Consider the following 17,424-nt stretch of genomic DNA (forward strand, 5'->3'; position numbering starts at 1 on the left):
CAATGAATTGAGTATAATTAGAATATATTCAGGTTAAAAGCTACTGTACATAAAGAAACATGGCACAGAACTTGTATGATTGAAGCCTGCAGTAATTGGGGTCTTGGGGCGGATGTTTGTACTTACAAACAAAAACCTAAGCCTCATTTAAAATATGTCATAAAGTCACTGTCTTCCGAATCTTGGCTCTTTTTCGTAGGATAGTATTATTATAGTATTATTTTGTGCATAACCCTGTCTGCAACTCTGCACACAGATAGATTGATCATGTGTCATGCAGCGTTAATAGAGAGTGAATCTGAGCGTTGGCAGCTCTCTCTACTCAACCTCCTGGATCAATAATGGCCATTAGTCATCCTGCTAGCTGGTGTTAGCCCAATGACACATGTTATGTAGCTCACATATCACTGTGAGATGACATGGAGGGGGTATAAAGGTGACCACACACGGTATTCCGTCATCCAGACAACGTTTCCATATTGATGATGGCCTGACGAAGATGTAACTTAAACATCTTAACACTTTGTGTGCCCACGCAAAAGTGGGTGAAAATCACTTTCACCTAGAAAATCCATTCATTTTTTTTTATTCAGCTGAGTGTGGAGACACATGCTGGAACTTTTTACTGTGAAATGTTTTATAGTTTCTGAGTTATTTACCTTAAACGCCCAATGCATTCTCAATGGCAATAACACAAACTTTGGCACCACGTATTAAAAATAAATAAATCGTTTTTTTTTCCAAAGACGTCCACAGACGTCTTGGACACAAGATGTGTTAACGTTGTCACTTTTTACTTGCACCCTGTTATTAAACTAAGGGCCTAAATTGTCTGAGCTGCTCCAGTGCCTTCTTGTTCGCATGTAACCTGTCCTGCTTCTGAGATGCACCAGACCGGCCTGCCATAGGCTAGAGGCACGGTTGGAACTCCCTTCAACGTTTCCATATTATTGCATAAATGTGACAGAACCATTGCCTTAAGCGCCTTGGGTAGTGCAGTATGACAGGGTCAAGGACAGCTGTCATACTGCCATCATACAGACATACATTACAGTGACTTCTAACCAGTGCCAGACAGTTTGTGCCATGTTTGTGCAATCAGTCATTATGTTACTGTACATCAGTATCATGGAAAATATGGCATATAGATATTATCAGCTCCCTTTGGAAAATTGCCAACCGATGTTGTGCTCTTCTGACAAATTAAGACAGTAGACTGTGTCCATTCTCCCTGGAAAGGCAAAAATCTGCACACATTTTTTAAGCTCCAAAAAACGTACTTTATTATTTGCTAAGACAAATATTTGCCTGATGAAGTCCTAAAAGGTCCAAACGTTGGCGCCAGTACTTAAAAACAACGTGCAGATGTTTTTTCGTCTCCTTGATTCTCGCCTTGTTGATGCCTTGATGTCCAGCACCTGGCCTAAATACAGGCCAAGTGCTGGATAAGATCTTCTCTGTCAAATTTAAATGGCAGGGAGCAACGAGCTCACAATACGTCACAGTGTGATACATGAGCTTGTGAGTATAACTCTTACATAATTACTCTTCATTTGAAGAACACAAGATAGTATGAAAAGAATTGACTGGCCAAAGACACTTAAGTATATTGCTCCAATTCAATAAACCAAACGACCTCTGTCGTGGAAATCCACAGGTACACTTCTACATTTGTATTTGTACCCAAGAGCGAGATGAAATCACCTAATTTGTCTTTTGTCATTTTTTATTGCAAGCACACACACATTATTTGCAAGCATGGAGAGAGATGTTACATCCAAAGTGTCTAAAATGGATCTCTCAGAAGGAGAAGGTCATAAGGGGAGTGCAGAATACATGAGATAAGAGACGCCGGTAGACAATAACACCTTTCTTTCTGTATAGCCATGACAGATTGCAATGGCGTCATAAGATAAAAGTGTTCACTGTTCACAGTGGACAGAGTAACAGTTTTAAATGATCTTGGCAAGATGTAAATCCCATCGCACTCAAAGTTATAATGTTCACCCTCGGTTGTAAATTTTCCTTCTAATTCTTTGGAGATCATTTTAAACTATCTCTATTATGTTGCTCAGTGCATGCTCCACTTAGGTCGCATTCTCACCTCTACTTCGGTAGACTCGATGCGAGAAGTTGCGGAGAAGTTGCATCATTCTTGCGTTTTTATTTTGCTGCGTTTGCGTTCACACTGCGCTTCATCCTCATTCGACCACGTCTATCCGCGGTAACGTGACATCTTTGCGCTGCGTAAAATATTCCCTCTCCTCCGTCTCCAACAGTGTTTAATCCTCATACTCCTCACGTTTCATTTCCTTTATTTGATGCGATTGCATTCACACCTGCACTCCTGCAGTGAATCGAAGTCGGGTGCGCTTTGAAGCGAAGCAAAACCCCTGTTTTTTTTTTTTAGAGAACTAGAATGTGATTGTTTGATCCGCATCCGCCTCACTGTTGCTGATGGAGAGGATACAAATAATATGCGAATGAACCACAACTGTACTACTCACCCATACTGTATCAATGCATGAACTTGTCTTATTCTACAGTATAATGCAACATAAATGTACACATCACACTCTTGATTTGTCTACAAATTGAGTCACTCTCTTACTACAACACATAGAAAAGGTTCTAAAGGAATCTTGTGTTCATCAGGCAAACTTCTCGTGCACTTGCTCCAACCAATATATTTGCTGGCTACACACACGCGCGTGAGCGCACACACACACACACACACGCACGCACGCACGCACGCACGCACGCACGCACGCACGCACGCACGCACGCACACACACACTCAAGATCTCTTGCTCTCTTACTGCTCATAACGACATGGAGACAGTCTGCCGGTGAAATACCAGAATGGTACACACACACAATGTTCTGTGGCACCACCGTCAGCTGTGTCACCTTGGCTCTTGCAGAGTTAGCAGCCCTGCAAATACAACAGTGACACACAGCTTCTCATGGCACCAGCCAGCCAGCAGACAGGCCTGCCAGCAGTCTCTCCTCTCTCCCCTCACAAGCACTTTGAGGATTCACAGCTCTGCCAGCGCAGCACGCCAACCGCAGGGTGGCACTTTGGTCATCACATTTGAAATGGGATTCGAGGAGGTGGAGAGTTTGGGGAGCGGTAGATGGAAGATAGAAGTTTGGTTTAGAGGCTGGTCGTATTTACACAGCCAGCTTTGCTTGGTTTCTCTGAAATAACAAGACAATGCTTGTTTAGCCGGTCAAATTGCTTCGTCAGCCTCCCTTCAGCTGTCACCTTCTAACGCCTCAAGGGTGGCTGTATTAAGTGCTGTGCTGCTATGCTTGCACTTTGTCATAATGAGGCAGATGTGACTATACTATCATGAGGTTGGATGCAAAGCGGGCCTCACCTTCACATGAAGGAGGAGGAGAGTTGATTGTGTGGCTTTTGGAAGCTATTTGACGTACAGTAGAGGGAATGGAAGTTGGAGTTACCCAGCCATTGCCATGGCAACCTTGACAGCTTATTTTTGTGTGAAGGGAGATGATTCTTCGACCATGTCTCCTTTAGTTAATAATCCGTCTACCCTAGCTTCTACTAATGATAATGGAGGAAGTGGGTCTCCACCTCTCCGTTCCCCTTCATAGTCTACGATGTCAACTGTTTGGCGAAGAGAACTGCTTTCCTCTGTTTCTTTGTGTTTTCAAATTCGAAACCAAGATTTTTTTTATCAGCTTGCAGAGCTGATCTACAATTACTGATGGCCGTAGTGGACACTTTTTCATGATTGGCTGCCTCTAAGCCAATGGGAGACTTACCCATAAAACCCATAGTCTGAATGGCATAAAAACCCATACTCTGAACGCTGCAACGTGAAGCCGTATTGGCTGCTGTTGTGTAAGGGGTTAACACCAGTGACGTTGGAGAGCCTATGAGGACGCTATAATGCTGCAAGCTGATATAATATGACTTGAGGCATTTTTCTTTCTATGTTTTTTATCATTCTTTGAGTCTGTCTGGGCCATTAAACGTGATTTAATTGATGGTTCCACTGATAATGGTGTTTTTTCCTGAAGGATGTGGGAGTGGGACTGATTGTATGGTTCAGCCATTATCAGCATCATAGGATGGGTGGCCAATGTCATCTGCGGTACTATCTTAGTTGTATCAGACGTCCAGATTAAGTGCAGTATGGTGTCTGCTGGCTTGACGTAATTCAGATGACGTTGGGGATGTTATTTACCACAAAGAAAGAAGAGGACAATTAAATGCACATACTGTTTGGACAGCACTGAGAATCTCATTCCTCTGTAATGCTAAAATAAGTAATTCTCCCAAGAGCAATGCATGTGTCATTCCAATTGCATTTTGCATATACACTGCAGTATTAAGAATTGCAATTCACATCACTGCAAATTTAAAATATTGAGCCTGCACAGTGGCTCTTAAATCTATAATAAGAGGAGCCGCTTAGCAAAACAATTTAAATGAGTGTGTTTGTGTCTTAAAGGACCACTTCACTACTTTTCAACCTATCTTCATATAATAGGTCCTCACTAATAATCGTGGAAAAAATGGTGCAGTTTTTTGGCTGTGGGCAGTTCAGAAACCGTCCTCCAGTGACATCATCGATGGGGAATACAAGCTAATAGAAACTGCAGGCTTTCTAGTCCTGAAAAGTTGCAATGCGAAAATGGAAGCCATCGTTCTCACGACAATGAAAATCTAAACATTTTTGTAAAAAATATTGTTTAAAAAAAAATCTGCCTAATGATGATGTCACTGGAGGACGGTTTCTAAACTGCCCACAGCCCTCCTATGACACACAGACTGAGTAGAAAAAAATCGTGCCATTTTATCATGAATATTAGTGAGGACTTATTATATGAAGATATGTTGAAAATAAAAGTGGTGAAGTGGCCCTTTAATGGAACTGCGCTAAACAAACACATTGGCGTCTTAATAGAGGTGCATTAGTGTCTGCATTTCTCACTGATTGGAATAGCATTATCTTTCGTAGTATAGCATTTATATTCTGTGTGTGCATCAGCGACTCTGGTTCCCCACGACCATCTGCTCTCTGCTGTTTAAATCATGAAAGTGTGTGCGCGGGCTGAGAGGCACTGTGCACATATGTGGCGTCGGGGTAAAATGGTGCCACCAGGCTGCATGCAAAACGAGTACAAGTGACTCTTCAAAGAAATGAGTGAAGGAGAAACACTGTGGCATCTGTAGGCCCGGGCCGCCTCTTGACATTGGCTTTGCTCCTCTGGTTGAAAGGAAGCAACTGGAGGCAACAAGAGTCCAAAGTCAATTGGTGTGGCACGCTGTGTAGGGTGTTTAGTATGTGTGCTGTGTGTATGGGGCCGTATACCGTGCATGCTGACTTTGTTTCAGGGTTTCAAGTGAGAGGGCAACAGGACATATCAAAGCCTTCCTAGAAAGAAAGAGTGGTTGGCAGTCATTAGACTGTGGCAGAGCGAGAGAGAGAGAGAGACGCATGCACGCACGCGAGAGACAGACAGACAGACAGACAGACAGACAGACGGACACACAGACGGACGGCGAGAGACACAGAGAGACAAAGAGAGAGACGGCGAGAAACACACAGAGGAGGAGAAAGAGCCAGCCTTCAAACTAGCTGTCAGTGTGCCTGTGGGGACAGTTAACTCTGGGGAGGATTCAGTGTCTCATTAGAAAGTCAATGGAGCTCTGTTATAGTTTCACTGAGAACTGAGCGCACAGATGGCACCTTGTCCTGCCTGGTGGCAAATACGGCACTCACGTTTAGAGCTTCACTGCAAAGTCACATGACCTTGAGTGGACTATACAAGTGTCCAATTAATATAGTAAAGAAATTAATTAAGCTAGCGCTATAAGTATCTATTTGGTGGGTAGATCTTGCCGAGCTGGTCATTTTGAAAGTAGCTCTCAAGTAAATAAAATCACACCCGTGTGAACTGAGTGGTGTAAGGTTGATTCAGCTGGAGTTTTTGTCCGATGTGAGGTATTATATAAGGTAAGGTATTATATAGCCTGATCAGCTCTGATCTGACGTAATGAAATCACACCCGGATGTGATTTCACAACTGGCTTTTTTTGTGCAGAAAAAATGACCACGGTTGCTACGGTCATCCAGTTCACCCGGGTGTGATTTAATTACGTCAGAAATTATTTTGAACATAGCAACCATGGTCATTTTTTTATGCACACAAAAGCCAGTTGTAGGAGTGGTTTTTCACCACTCAAAAAAGTGTGGGCACCCCTGATCTAGGACAACATAGCATCTGTCTAAACAACACGCTATCTAAATAACATTCTTAGCATTTTTGGACAAGAAAACAGTATACTGTATATGTCTATCTCACTAACATGCGTAGTGATGTGAATAAGTCACCAACTTACATATGCATGTTATTCTATCTCATCTATCCAAAATTAGGCAACAAGAAGTGCTAGGAGTGCTAGGGGGTGAGGTAGATTCTGAAGAGAAGAGTCTGCAGTCCTGACTGGAGGGGGCTCAATGCTGACAATATGGAAGGGAGGGACAGACATCCTGTGCTAGCTGAAGTGTGCCAGAGGGGTGTAGGTGTGTCTTATGTAAAGGTGGTGCCACAGCCAAGCTCTTCATTGGCTTGTAGGTCGTCACCACTCGCCAGTATTTTGAATAAGGTTGCAGTGTTTTGCTGTACCTCACACTGTTTGTCTCCACCAGGCCGAAGGCATGGGGAGAGAGTATGTTTTGCACTCCGTCCGTGTGTCCGTCCTTCCGTCCTTCCTTCCTTCCGTCCTTCCGTCCGTCTGTGAACAGCTAATCTCCGGCACCGTTAACCCGGGCGATGCCAAACTTTGCACACACACTCCCTGGATGCCAACGATGAACCTCTGCCCCACATTTTCCAGAACGGCCTGTTATAGCGCCACCATGAGGCAGCTTTTCACATTTTGTACCTAAAACTGCACCTATCTGCGTGAAATGTTGCATGCACACTCCCTAGAGGCCAAGGACAAACCTTTTACCTGCATTTTCCGCATCTGCCTTTTATAGCGCCACCAGGAGGCCGACTTTTGTAAAACACATTTTTTGATATTACTCCTCCAGATTCTGTCCAAAAATCGTTACACAGTATCTCTATGGTCATGTGCTCAAGTCGGATCTGTCTGATGTTTCATATTCCATCCTAATTGGCTATAATTGGCTTTCACAGTTTGCAAGATTGCCCCGTTTTGAACAATAGCCTCAAATCATGAACGCAGCATGCAATTTACGTGAAATCTTTCACACATTTTCTTACTAGGCTGAGGAATATATCCCACCCTTTTCACATTGGCCTGTTATAGCGCCACCAACAGGTTGATTTTTGCAAAACACATTTTTGGAACAAAATGCCTCAAATCGGTACACATGATCTCTGTAGTCATGTGATCAAGACGAGTCTGTTGGATTTCTCAGATTGTACACTGATTGGCTAAGATTGCCTTCCAAAGTTTTCAGGAGTGGCCCGTTTTGTACAAAATGCTGCACATGTCCTGCTCATCCAGAATTCTATCCTCAGAGATGCTATGAGTGATCTGGCTCTGCATTTCCTCAACAAAATGAAGGAAAAAAAATCCTCCTAAACATTTTGCCAAACATCACACACACTCCTATCCTCCTGGTGGAGACCTGTGCCCGGAAGGGCACTTTTTCTAGTTTGTTATGTTACCGGTATGTTGCATTACGTAATGCATTTTCAGTCCACCCTTTCCTCTGTTTTCTCCTACTCAACTGTGTCTATATACGCCTGTCTCACCATATGTGAATCTTCTCCTTCAGGAGCTGCACTGACGTCGTGTGCTGTGTCATCTTCGTCATCGTCATCCTCGGTTACATTGCTCTGGGCACCGTGGGTGAGTTTGACTTTCATCAAAGTCACACAAGGTTTTATGATTGCACGCGCGCACACACACACACACACACACACACACACACACACACACACACACACACACACACACACACACACACACACACACACACACACACACACACACACACACACACACACACTCTGTTGATGCATTCTGCAACTCAACCCAAAGTTTATTTATAAATACCAAAGTTCTATTCAGGGTCAAATTAAATGAAATTCATCCATCCGTTGTGTGCAGGTGTCGCACACTGAAAATTCAGTCTAGCGTGAGCATGTAGACCGGCTATTATTTTTTATATATAAGCATAACCCACACTTCATGACCATAGGTGAGAGTAGGAATGAAGATTGCTCGGTAGACCGAGAGCTTTGCCTTCTGGCTCAACTCTCTTTTTGTCACAACAGTGCGGTACAGCGACTGCAATACCGCCCCTGCCGCTCCGATTCTCCGGCTGATCTCCTTCTCCGTCCTCCCCTCACTCGTGAACAAGAGCCTGAGATACTTAAACTCCTTCACCTTGGGTAAAGCCTCATTCCCTACCTGGACTGCACAGTCCACCGGTTTCCTGCTGGTATCACACCGTCACACTATCTATTACACTGGTAGGCCAACGTAAAGTGATAGTGTACTCAACTAGTTTCTTACCAACTGTTCATGTAAACATCATGCTTTTATTGGTTGTTTGTGATGGACCATTTGCATTTATTTACATGGGACTGGATTGGCCACACATTTCATGTTCACATTGTCACCAGCGCAGAAACACAAAAATCACACTTGTGTGAAGTGAGGGGCGCAGCGAGGGCAGTATTTATATCAGTATTTATATTGTCATTTACTGCCCTAAACAAACATTAACCCATTTAGACCGTAGGACGTGTGGAAACTAATCCAACCGACGGATTGCGAGGACGTGTACACACGTCCTAGCGCATTTTCATTGATCCATAGTCCATAGACTTGGTTGGCAAAACATACATTATAACTGCCCTAAACAAACAAAGTCTATAGACTTGGCTGGCCTATGACGTAATTTCGGAAAGCCATGCATCATCTTCATCATAATCATCATCATCGTTTTCATCGTTTTCATCGTTGTCGTCATCAGCCCATGATCCTCCTGGTTCAAAGTAGTGCAACAACTAAAGTGTTAAATGTGTTATATTAACACCAGCCCAATCGCCAGAGAAGAAACGTTACCATTGTAGGTTTCTGCAAACCACTGACACTGTGCATCTCAGCTTTGCAACTTAAGGCTCTATGCACTGTCAGCAGCAGGCTTGAGTCCTGTGTGAGGTGTCCCAGAGCGAGTGAGTGGCCACACTGAGTGGTGCAAAGACCGCTTCTGCCGACTCAGCACCATTCGAGATGCATACTGTTGTGGTTCTCATAGTGGGATGGGGAGACCCTAATTTATAAATATTTGTATTGTGATTTGCTGTAATAGTATATTAATTAATGTTTTCTCTGGCAACCAGGTTGATTAACACACTTGTTTGTCACTGTTCTGTAGCATTTCTTGCACATGGGCTTTCTGGAATCTTTTCTCCTGTTCATTCTATTTTTTTAAACAATATATTTATTGCATTTTTCTTTTTTTGTACAAACAGACAATACAACAGCACAATACATAATACATCAGACAATACAATTACGTAAACAAAAAAACAAACAAACAAAACAAAAAAGTCCTTATGGCCACAAGACCAAACAGCTGCAGAGAATACAATTAGACATTTTCAGTTTCCACCATTAAATAAGATACATCATTAACCGTAATATATTGGATAAACCGTCCCCATATTTTATCAAACATCTTTTGTTTATTCTTCAAAGTATACGTGATTCTTTCCAGAGGAAGACACAATGATAGCTCCCTAAACCACTGAGCAATACTGGGTTTGCCTATCTTTTTCCACGATAAAGCTATATCCCTTTTGGCTTGTAGTAAACATACATCTAGAAATCTTTGTTCGCTACTCTGAATCTTATGGCCAGGTGGGTAAAGCCCTAATAGAAACAGTATTATATCTTCTGAATCTCCCTCCTTACTTCTTCCCAGAACTATTTCACTCTTGGGCATGCCCACAGACAATGGAAAAGTGTACCTTTGTCTTTACCACATCTGATACAAGTATCTGGAATATCTACACTAAATGTATTTAATTTCTCTGGAGTGATATACACCCTCATCAGCCAATTATATTGCAATAGTTTTAACCGAGTGTTACCCGTCTGGGATTGAGCCTCCATTCAGGAGAGAATTCTACTAACATAGAGTACACATCAGAAATGATGCCCCTATTAAAGGGGTTTCTGAAGCTCTTTCTCTATTATTGACAGGGGAGGGAGTGTCAAATAGTTCACCTGTTTAACCCCTATAAAGCTTCTAAGTTGTAAATACTTAAAGAAGTGTGTACGAGGTATTGTATTGTATTTAGCAGCTAGTTCCTGTTCATTCTCATCTAATGCAATGTTTTTCCAAACAACACTCATGCTGTTATCTAGCTGTTCTGAACAAAAGTGAAGCCAAAGAATGCTAGGTAGAGATGGAAAGTTTGAAAGTGCAATCATATGATACCTCATTGTCACTCAAATCCATTCACAGTGGCTCTGCACAATTGTCATCTTTGTCAACTAATTATAACACCATGGCAAGGCGGGGCTGCTACATGTGGGCAACGATGTGTGTATTGTTGTGTAGTGTTAACAGTTTTCAAAGGTGGCTGGTCTCAGTTGCAGCAAGCTATAGACTTTTGGTTACAATTAAACTGTTATTAACATCTTACACACAGCTGTTGTGACCAATATTAATGTAGATCGGTGATTTCAAAGTGGGGTCGGGGGAAACCCAGAGGGGGTTCCAGGGGGTCCCCAGCAAAATTAGTTCATATAGACTCAAAATCAGTGTAACCATATTTATATACGTGCCACCTGGTGAACACCAGTTTTGGCCCTCTTTGCCACCGAAGCCCATTATAAATAAAAGAAAGAAAATGAAATTCTATTGTGCATGTAATGTGCATGTCATCACCTGACATGCAGATTAAAGCAATTTTCAAAATATGGATTAAAAAAAATATATATATATATTCAAATAGCGCCATTGGCACTCGCCGCCACCAGGGGGAGGCGTCCTGTGGCTCTGAGACAGTTAATAGGCAATTCAAAAATAGCCGATCTACAAGCTCACAATGTGTAGCATTGTGATCTTGGGGACCGTCTCTTTTGGGGGTCCCTGGCACAACAATATTTCAAATGGAGATCTGCAGCCTAATTTGCATCAATTTGGGGGTCCATGACAAGGAAATGTTTGCGAACCACTGATATTGAAGCTATGTTCCGAAAACTGGTTTTTATTATGTATCTAGTCCCTGTGATTAAAATAGCTCAGCAGGAGACTCTTTTGTATTACATAAATCAACAAAACCCTGAAACACCTAGTGGAGCTAGTACAGAGTTCCAATGTTCCCTTCCCTGTCAGAGATTCCTGGTGCAGACAATGAGATTGTTCTGTCAGATATTCTAAATGGCTGCTACATACGATACGGTACATGCTGTAGCAAGGCATGACAGAATTGTTGATTTATTCTTTAAAAACATAATATGACAAGTGTTGAGCAAGTATTCTTCGTTACTGCCTTTTTAACACAAATATACCTAATAGTAGCCTAATGTTCGGGATGGAGAAGAACTCTTTCTGTTCCCCAATTACTTTCAAAGCACATTTGGCCATAAAAACAGATCTGACTTCTTGTAGACATAACACTGGCATGTCTGCATTTAGCTGAAGAACTTTCCATTCTTTCACTGCTTAACCATTCTCTTTTCTCACGCATATGTTTTCTACTATCTCATCCAGACTGTGTTGGCAGTAAAGGCTGTTTTTATTTGCGGTGTACCAGGTTCAACACAATCCTTCACAGACTGTGCAGGGTGGAAGGGTCTTATTCAGGCCAAGCAAACAAACAAACAAAGGTGTGCCGAGTAAATTGAATTTGGGGATACCCACAACTGCTACATGGGGTGTGTTGATAGCACAGAACAAACTGAATGACATTACCAAAGCTTTAAATTGAGTTTGCACAAACAATTCCTCACAATCGATAGGTGTGTTTCCTAACTTAAATAAGTTTAGTTGATACTCGCTAGTCCTGGTGGTTGTGTATGTACAGCAACACTTGGCCTTTCTCACTGCTTATGTCACTAAATCTTTGATTCTTTAAGCAAAACACGTCCAGATCAAACCATGAGTAGATATGATAAAGTACTCTATTAGGCATAACACACAAGACACAAACTTCCAGACAGACGTGTGTTACATTCATATGCCTGATTTATAATTCACTGTACGGTGGTATCGCATGCCAAAAACAGCCGATCTCCAAGCTTGTTGTGACCTGGTAGATCGGCTATTTTCGCCGTGCGACACTCATACGGCAGAGCAGGATAAATTAACACATTCAGGCCTGACGTCGAAATTTAAAAAAAATGTTTTCTAAATCATGAACATTTTCTGAAAGATTTGAGGCACATTTTAACGATTTTTCAAAAATAGCAGACCTACAAGCTCATAGCGCGCCACCGAGTGGCGCGCTATGAGCTTGTAGATCTGCTATTTTTCAATAGCTAAATTACAACATAATGTTTAAAACACCAAAATGGGTTAAGCAACGCTAGCACCTGCACCTATGATGACAGTCATCGCTTCATATCGTGGTAGAAAATGTAGCCTTTAACTTGGCTGTTTATATCCTGTGGTTATGTGTAGTTAAACACGTAGAGTACTGAGTCATTCATGCAAAATTGAATGCTGTCTCAGTGGTAACAAAAATGGTGTCCAGCGCGAGTTATGTTTATGTTGTCACGGTTGAATTGGAACTCACCGCTGTAACGTTTTGCAGTTCTCTGTTGTTTATGATAAAGATAAACCACTGCTACATGTTTTTGAGTAGCAACCATAGACGTGAACTGACAACTAAAGATAACTGTTAAAAAGAACTGTTAAAATTGTGGGTGTGTCCTAAAATTCAGAAATACTGGCAGGATATCCAATCCACAATGGAGACCATTCTGTGTTTTAAGATACCTCCGACTTGTTCCTTTTTATTGCTGGGAAATATCCCTGAATAGTTTCTAATACATGATAAATATTTAATCAAGATCCTCTTAGCAACAAGTAAGAAAGCGATCACACAACGCTGGTACCAACAGGACCCACCAACGAAAGAACATTGGATGGACATTACGGAGGAACTGTATGTCATGGAAAAACTAACATTCATACTTAGATACTTGGATAAGTTCTATAAAAAGTGGGAAAAGTGGGATCTCTTCTTTCAGCCTAGCGAAAATGTATGAGGATTTCAACGAATGTATCCTGTAATATGAAAAATGCAGCTTTGTTTTTTGTTTTGTCCCATGCTTTGTTTATCTTTTTCTTTTTTGTATTTTCTTTTTTTTTGTCTTTCTCTTTTTAACAATAAAAAATTGTGGGTGATTGTTCACAATCATTGGCAAGTTGCAACCATGTTAAATCAGTAACACAATCATAGGTGTGATATAATCATGATATATATATATATTTTATGATGCATTGCCATGTTTTTGTTCTTGCTTAATAGTAGGGGAGCCTATCACTTTCCGTGATTTTGGAATGTTAATTTTTGGAGACAGGTATATCTTGATTCTTGGGGTTACCAGAATGCCAAAAAAACATGTCTCCAATTTTTTATGTCAGGTTTAGCATGTTTAATTAGCATAATTAGCTAATAAATTGTCAAAAACGGAAATGGCAATAACTTTGCTTCTAGGTAACTTATAAAGGTGATCTAAGAGTCTGAGTCCATGTTTGTGATGTCCAGAAATGCATCTGTTACCATTGTGAAGTCATACAAGCTTTCCTAATTAGCATAATTCCCATAAATTATGCAAAAACGAGGTGAACATCAGCAAATTGTTGCATGTTTTACTTTTAGTCAACTTTGAAAGCTTCTCACAGACTCCATGTGTATGTTTACAACTCCAGGAATAATTATCATCCTATGAATAAATCATGCAACCTTTTGTCTATGTAATAATTATGTCATAATCACACCAAAACCAGAAATAGCTATATTTCGTTGCTTTAAGTTAATTAATAAATGTGATCTTACAGACAGTAAATCTGTTTGCATGTCTAGAAAATATTCTCTTTCCATAACTAGGATATGCAACCTTTCCATTATTAGCTTTATATATATATATATATATATATATATATATATATATATATATATATATATATATATATCCCTCATAAAATAAAGAACAATATGAGAAATGGTCACAGAATTATCACATGATTTTTATTCTAATATTTACAGAAAGTTTTGAAAACACATTTAATTGAAGGGTCTTCGTCATCGTCAATCCCCAACAGATGTGCCTTGTTTACATTACCACACACCTCTAATCATCGGCCCTACACATGCACATCTCAGAGCAGTTCAAATTTTGAGATCGACAAGAACAATGTGATATGCACTGTGATCAGTTTATCAGTTTATCAGTTGGGTAATGGTGGCTGGGCCGTGGGTATCCCGTGTTGTGACTGGCACCAGTTGATCTCCCTCAGCCTCCCATCCATTTTTAGTTTCTGGTGGCATCTGTGGGTTAGGTACGTGGTCCTGATCCCATACCATTGCCTGATAATATGCATGGGTAATGGCTTGATTTAATGCTGCTTGTGTAGGTGGCAGCTTCTCGGCTTCTAATTGTTTCTTTGTGAATAACCTCCACCTGAGCTCATCAACATCCACAGGATTTGTACCGGGCTCGTACAGCTGGCAAACAAATGCTTCAATCTTTTTTGACAGTTGTACCCTTCCAGCTAAGAGTGTAACTGTCATAGATGGAATGGCATTGGTACAGGCAATGGGAAAGCCACCATGGATCAAGACATGTTCCCAGTAAGATGACCACTCCATACCCACACTGGACAGGAAGACCAAAGAACATAGTGAGATCCATGTAGTATTTGACCGACGCCAGGGTGGAAAGCCCCGGGCCCCTACCACTTATCATGTGGAAGACAACACACCGATAGGGAAGTGTCAGAAAAACAGTTCTTGTCAGGTATCAGCACCAAAGATGAGCTGACTGTCTTATCTTGCTAAGAAAGCCCTCCAACACTTCCAGGTGAAACCCAATGTTTTTATAATCACGTCAAGGCAGGCTGTCCACTCAAACTCTATCGATGTAAAACATCTCCACAGCGTACAGGAAGAGGCTGACACAAGGATAATCCTGCACAGCCTGGATGCTGTCCGAAGAGGGGCAACACAGCTCTACATTGAGTCCCCTGACACTGATGTCTTTGTTCTTACAATACGACGGTACCATCAGCTGTGCAAGGACATCTATTTCATCACCGGTGTGGGGAACAAAAAACGTATCATCGCTGGAGCCAGTAGTGCAGGCACTGGGTAAAACGAGGACTTCAGCCTTACCAGGGTTCCATGCCGTCTCTGGAGCTGATCAGACAGCTCCAGGGAATTTAACCTGTTGGCCAGGTCTAAACAGGTGTCCTGTGGAGGTGGTATCTGCAGTAGCTACTGTATATACTATGTGCTACAAAAAGGCTCAGTTCTGACGCAGCACGTACCTAACCCACAGATGCCACCAGCAACTGAATATGGATGGGAGGCTGAGGGAGCTCAACTGGGGATACCCACGGGATACCCACGGCCCAGCCACCATTACCCAACTGATCAAATGTGTCTGCAATAAATCACAGTGCATATCACATTGTTCTTGTCGATCTAAAATTTGAACTGCTCTGAGATGTGCATGTGTGGGGCAGATGATTAGAGGTGTGTGGTAAGCAAGGCACATCTGTTGGGGATTGACGATGACGACGAAGATGGAGACCCTTCAATTTTCAAAACTTTCTGTAAATATTAGAATAAACAATCTGATAATTCTGTGACCATTTCCCATATTGTTCTTTCTTGCGACTGCAGGTCGCCTTTAGGAAATTATGGACGGGCCTGCCCCAAAGTTATTAGTTCTCAACAGGCCCGAAAATTAAATTAGATCTCTATATGGAGCTGACCTGTTCTGACATTCCATATGTTGATCTGACCTCATCAAACCCTGTACACTCAAGACACGCTCCATATATGGCCAGTTCAGAATACATTCCATATGTTGATCTGACCCCCCATGCCAAAGCACCAGCACTCGCCCAGCAGTCTGTCATGACCCAGGCAGATATGTTGATCTGACCCCCCATTCCAAAGCACCAGCACTCGCCCAGCCCTTTAGTGCGAGGTCGCTTCTAATATTTTCTAGACATGCAAACAGACTTACACTGTCTGTAAGATCATGCGTATTAATTAACTTAAAGCAAAGAAATACAGCTATTTCTGGTTTTGGTGTGATTATTACATAATTATTACATAGACAAAAGGTTGCATGATTTATTCATAGGATGATAATTATTCCTGGAGTTGTAAACATACACTTGAAGTCTGTGAGAAGCTTTCAAAGTTGACTAAAAGTAAAACATGCAGCAATTTGCTGATTTTTGCACAATGTATGGCAATTATGCTAATTAGGATAGGTTGTATGACTTCACAATGGTAACAGATGAATATCTGGACATCACAAACATGGACTCAGACTCTTAGATCACCTTTATAAGTTACCTAGAAGCAAAGTTATTGCCATTTCCGTTTTTGACAATTTATTAGCTAATTATGCTAATTAAACATGCTAAACCTGACATAAAAAATTGGAGACATGTTTTTTTGGCATTCTGGTAACCCCAAGAATCAAGATATACCTGTCTCCAAAAATTAACATTCCAAAATCACGGGCATCAAAATTTGATTGATAGGCTCCCCTACTATAATGTAAGTCGCTCTGGTTTCAGAGTGTCTGCTAAATGCCTAAATTGTAATTGTACCACAGCCTCATGTATTACGGTAGCCTGGTTAACCAAGGGGGAGTTAATAGGGATGTCCCGTGTCGGATTGGTGGTTAGACTGGCATATTCGCAGATACCGATATGACCCGATATGACCAAATTAGGGCATATCAGGCAGTGTACCGATACAATATCGGGACATCTCTAGTGCTTAAGTATAATATTGTATGGCATGCCGTATTGTATTCTCATTTTACAGTATGTTACTGTGCAGTCTTTTGGACAAGAATGTATCATAAAATGTATGTGATGTCTTCAGCTTGGATCCATGGTGACCCCAGGAAGGTGGTCTATCCAACAGACAGCCACGGACAGTTCTGTGGTCAGCAGGGTACCCCTAATGCGTGAGTTAAAAATCTAAATAAACATCCCCATTTGTATTATTTGATCTTGGAATAATTGTGTTCAGCATGTTTTGCACAAGCCAGCCATCCGTCCATTGTTATCTCTTGGCGCACAAAAGGCTAGTTTGAACAGAAGGGATGGCTCATGGTTAATTATGAGAGGCTTTGCTGTGTGTGTGTGTGTGTGTGTGTGTGTGTGTGTGTGTGTGTGTGTGTGTGTG

The 17,424-nt window shown here is 41.6% G+C and overlaps 1 protein-coding gene across 3 annotated transcripts in view; it reads left to right on the forward strand.

The window, feature by feature from the left end:
• Nucleotides 1-17,424, forward strand: part of slc44a5b (solute carrier family 44 member 5b) — a 63,903-nt gene that overhangs the window by 23,369 nt on the left and 23,110 nt on the right. For all 3 annotated transcript variants that reach the window (XR_013790411.1, XM_079506048.1, XM_079506047.1), the window contains exons 3-4: nucleotides 7,791-7,864; nucleotides 17,119-17,203. Coding sequence is in view for 2 of the 3 variants with exons in the window: in XM_079506048.1 (XP_079362174.1) it covers nucleotides 7,791-7,864; nucleotides 17,119-17,203 (159 nt within the window). In the remaining variant the exon portion in view is untranslated. The remainder of the gene's footprint in view (nucleotides 1-7,790; nucleotides 7,865-17,118; nucleotides 17,204-17,424) is intronic.

Source organism: Electrona antarctica (genome assembly GCF_951216825.1).
Source record: "Electrona antarctica genome assembly, chromosome: 7".
In the NCBI taxonomy this organism is placed as follows: domain Eukaryota; kingdom Metazoa; phylum Chordata; class Actinopteri; order Myctophiformes; family Myctophidae; genus Electrona; species Electrona antarctica.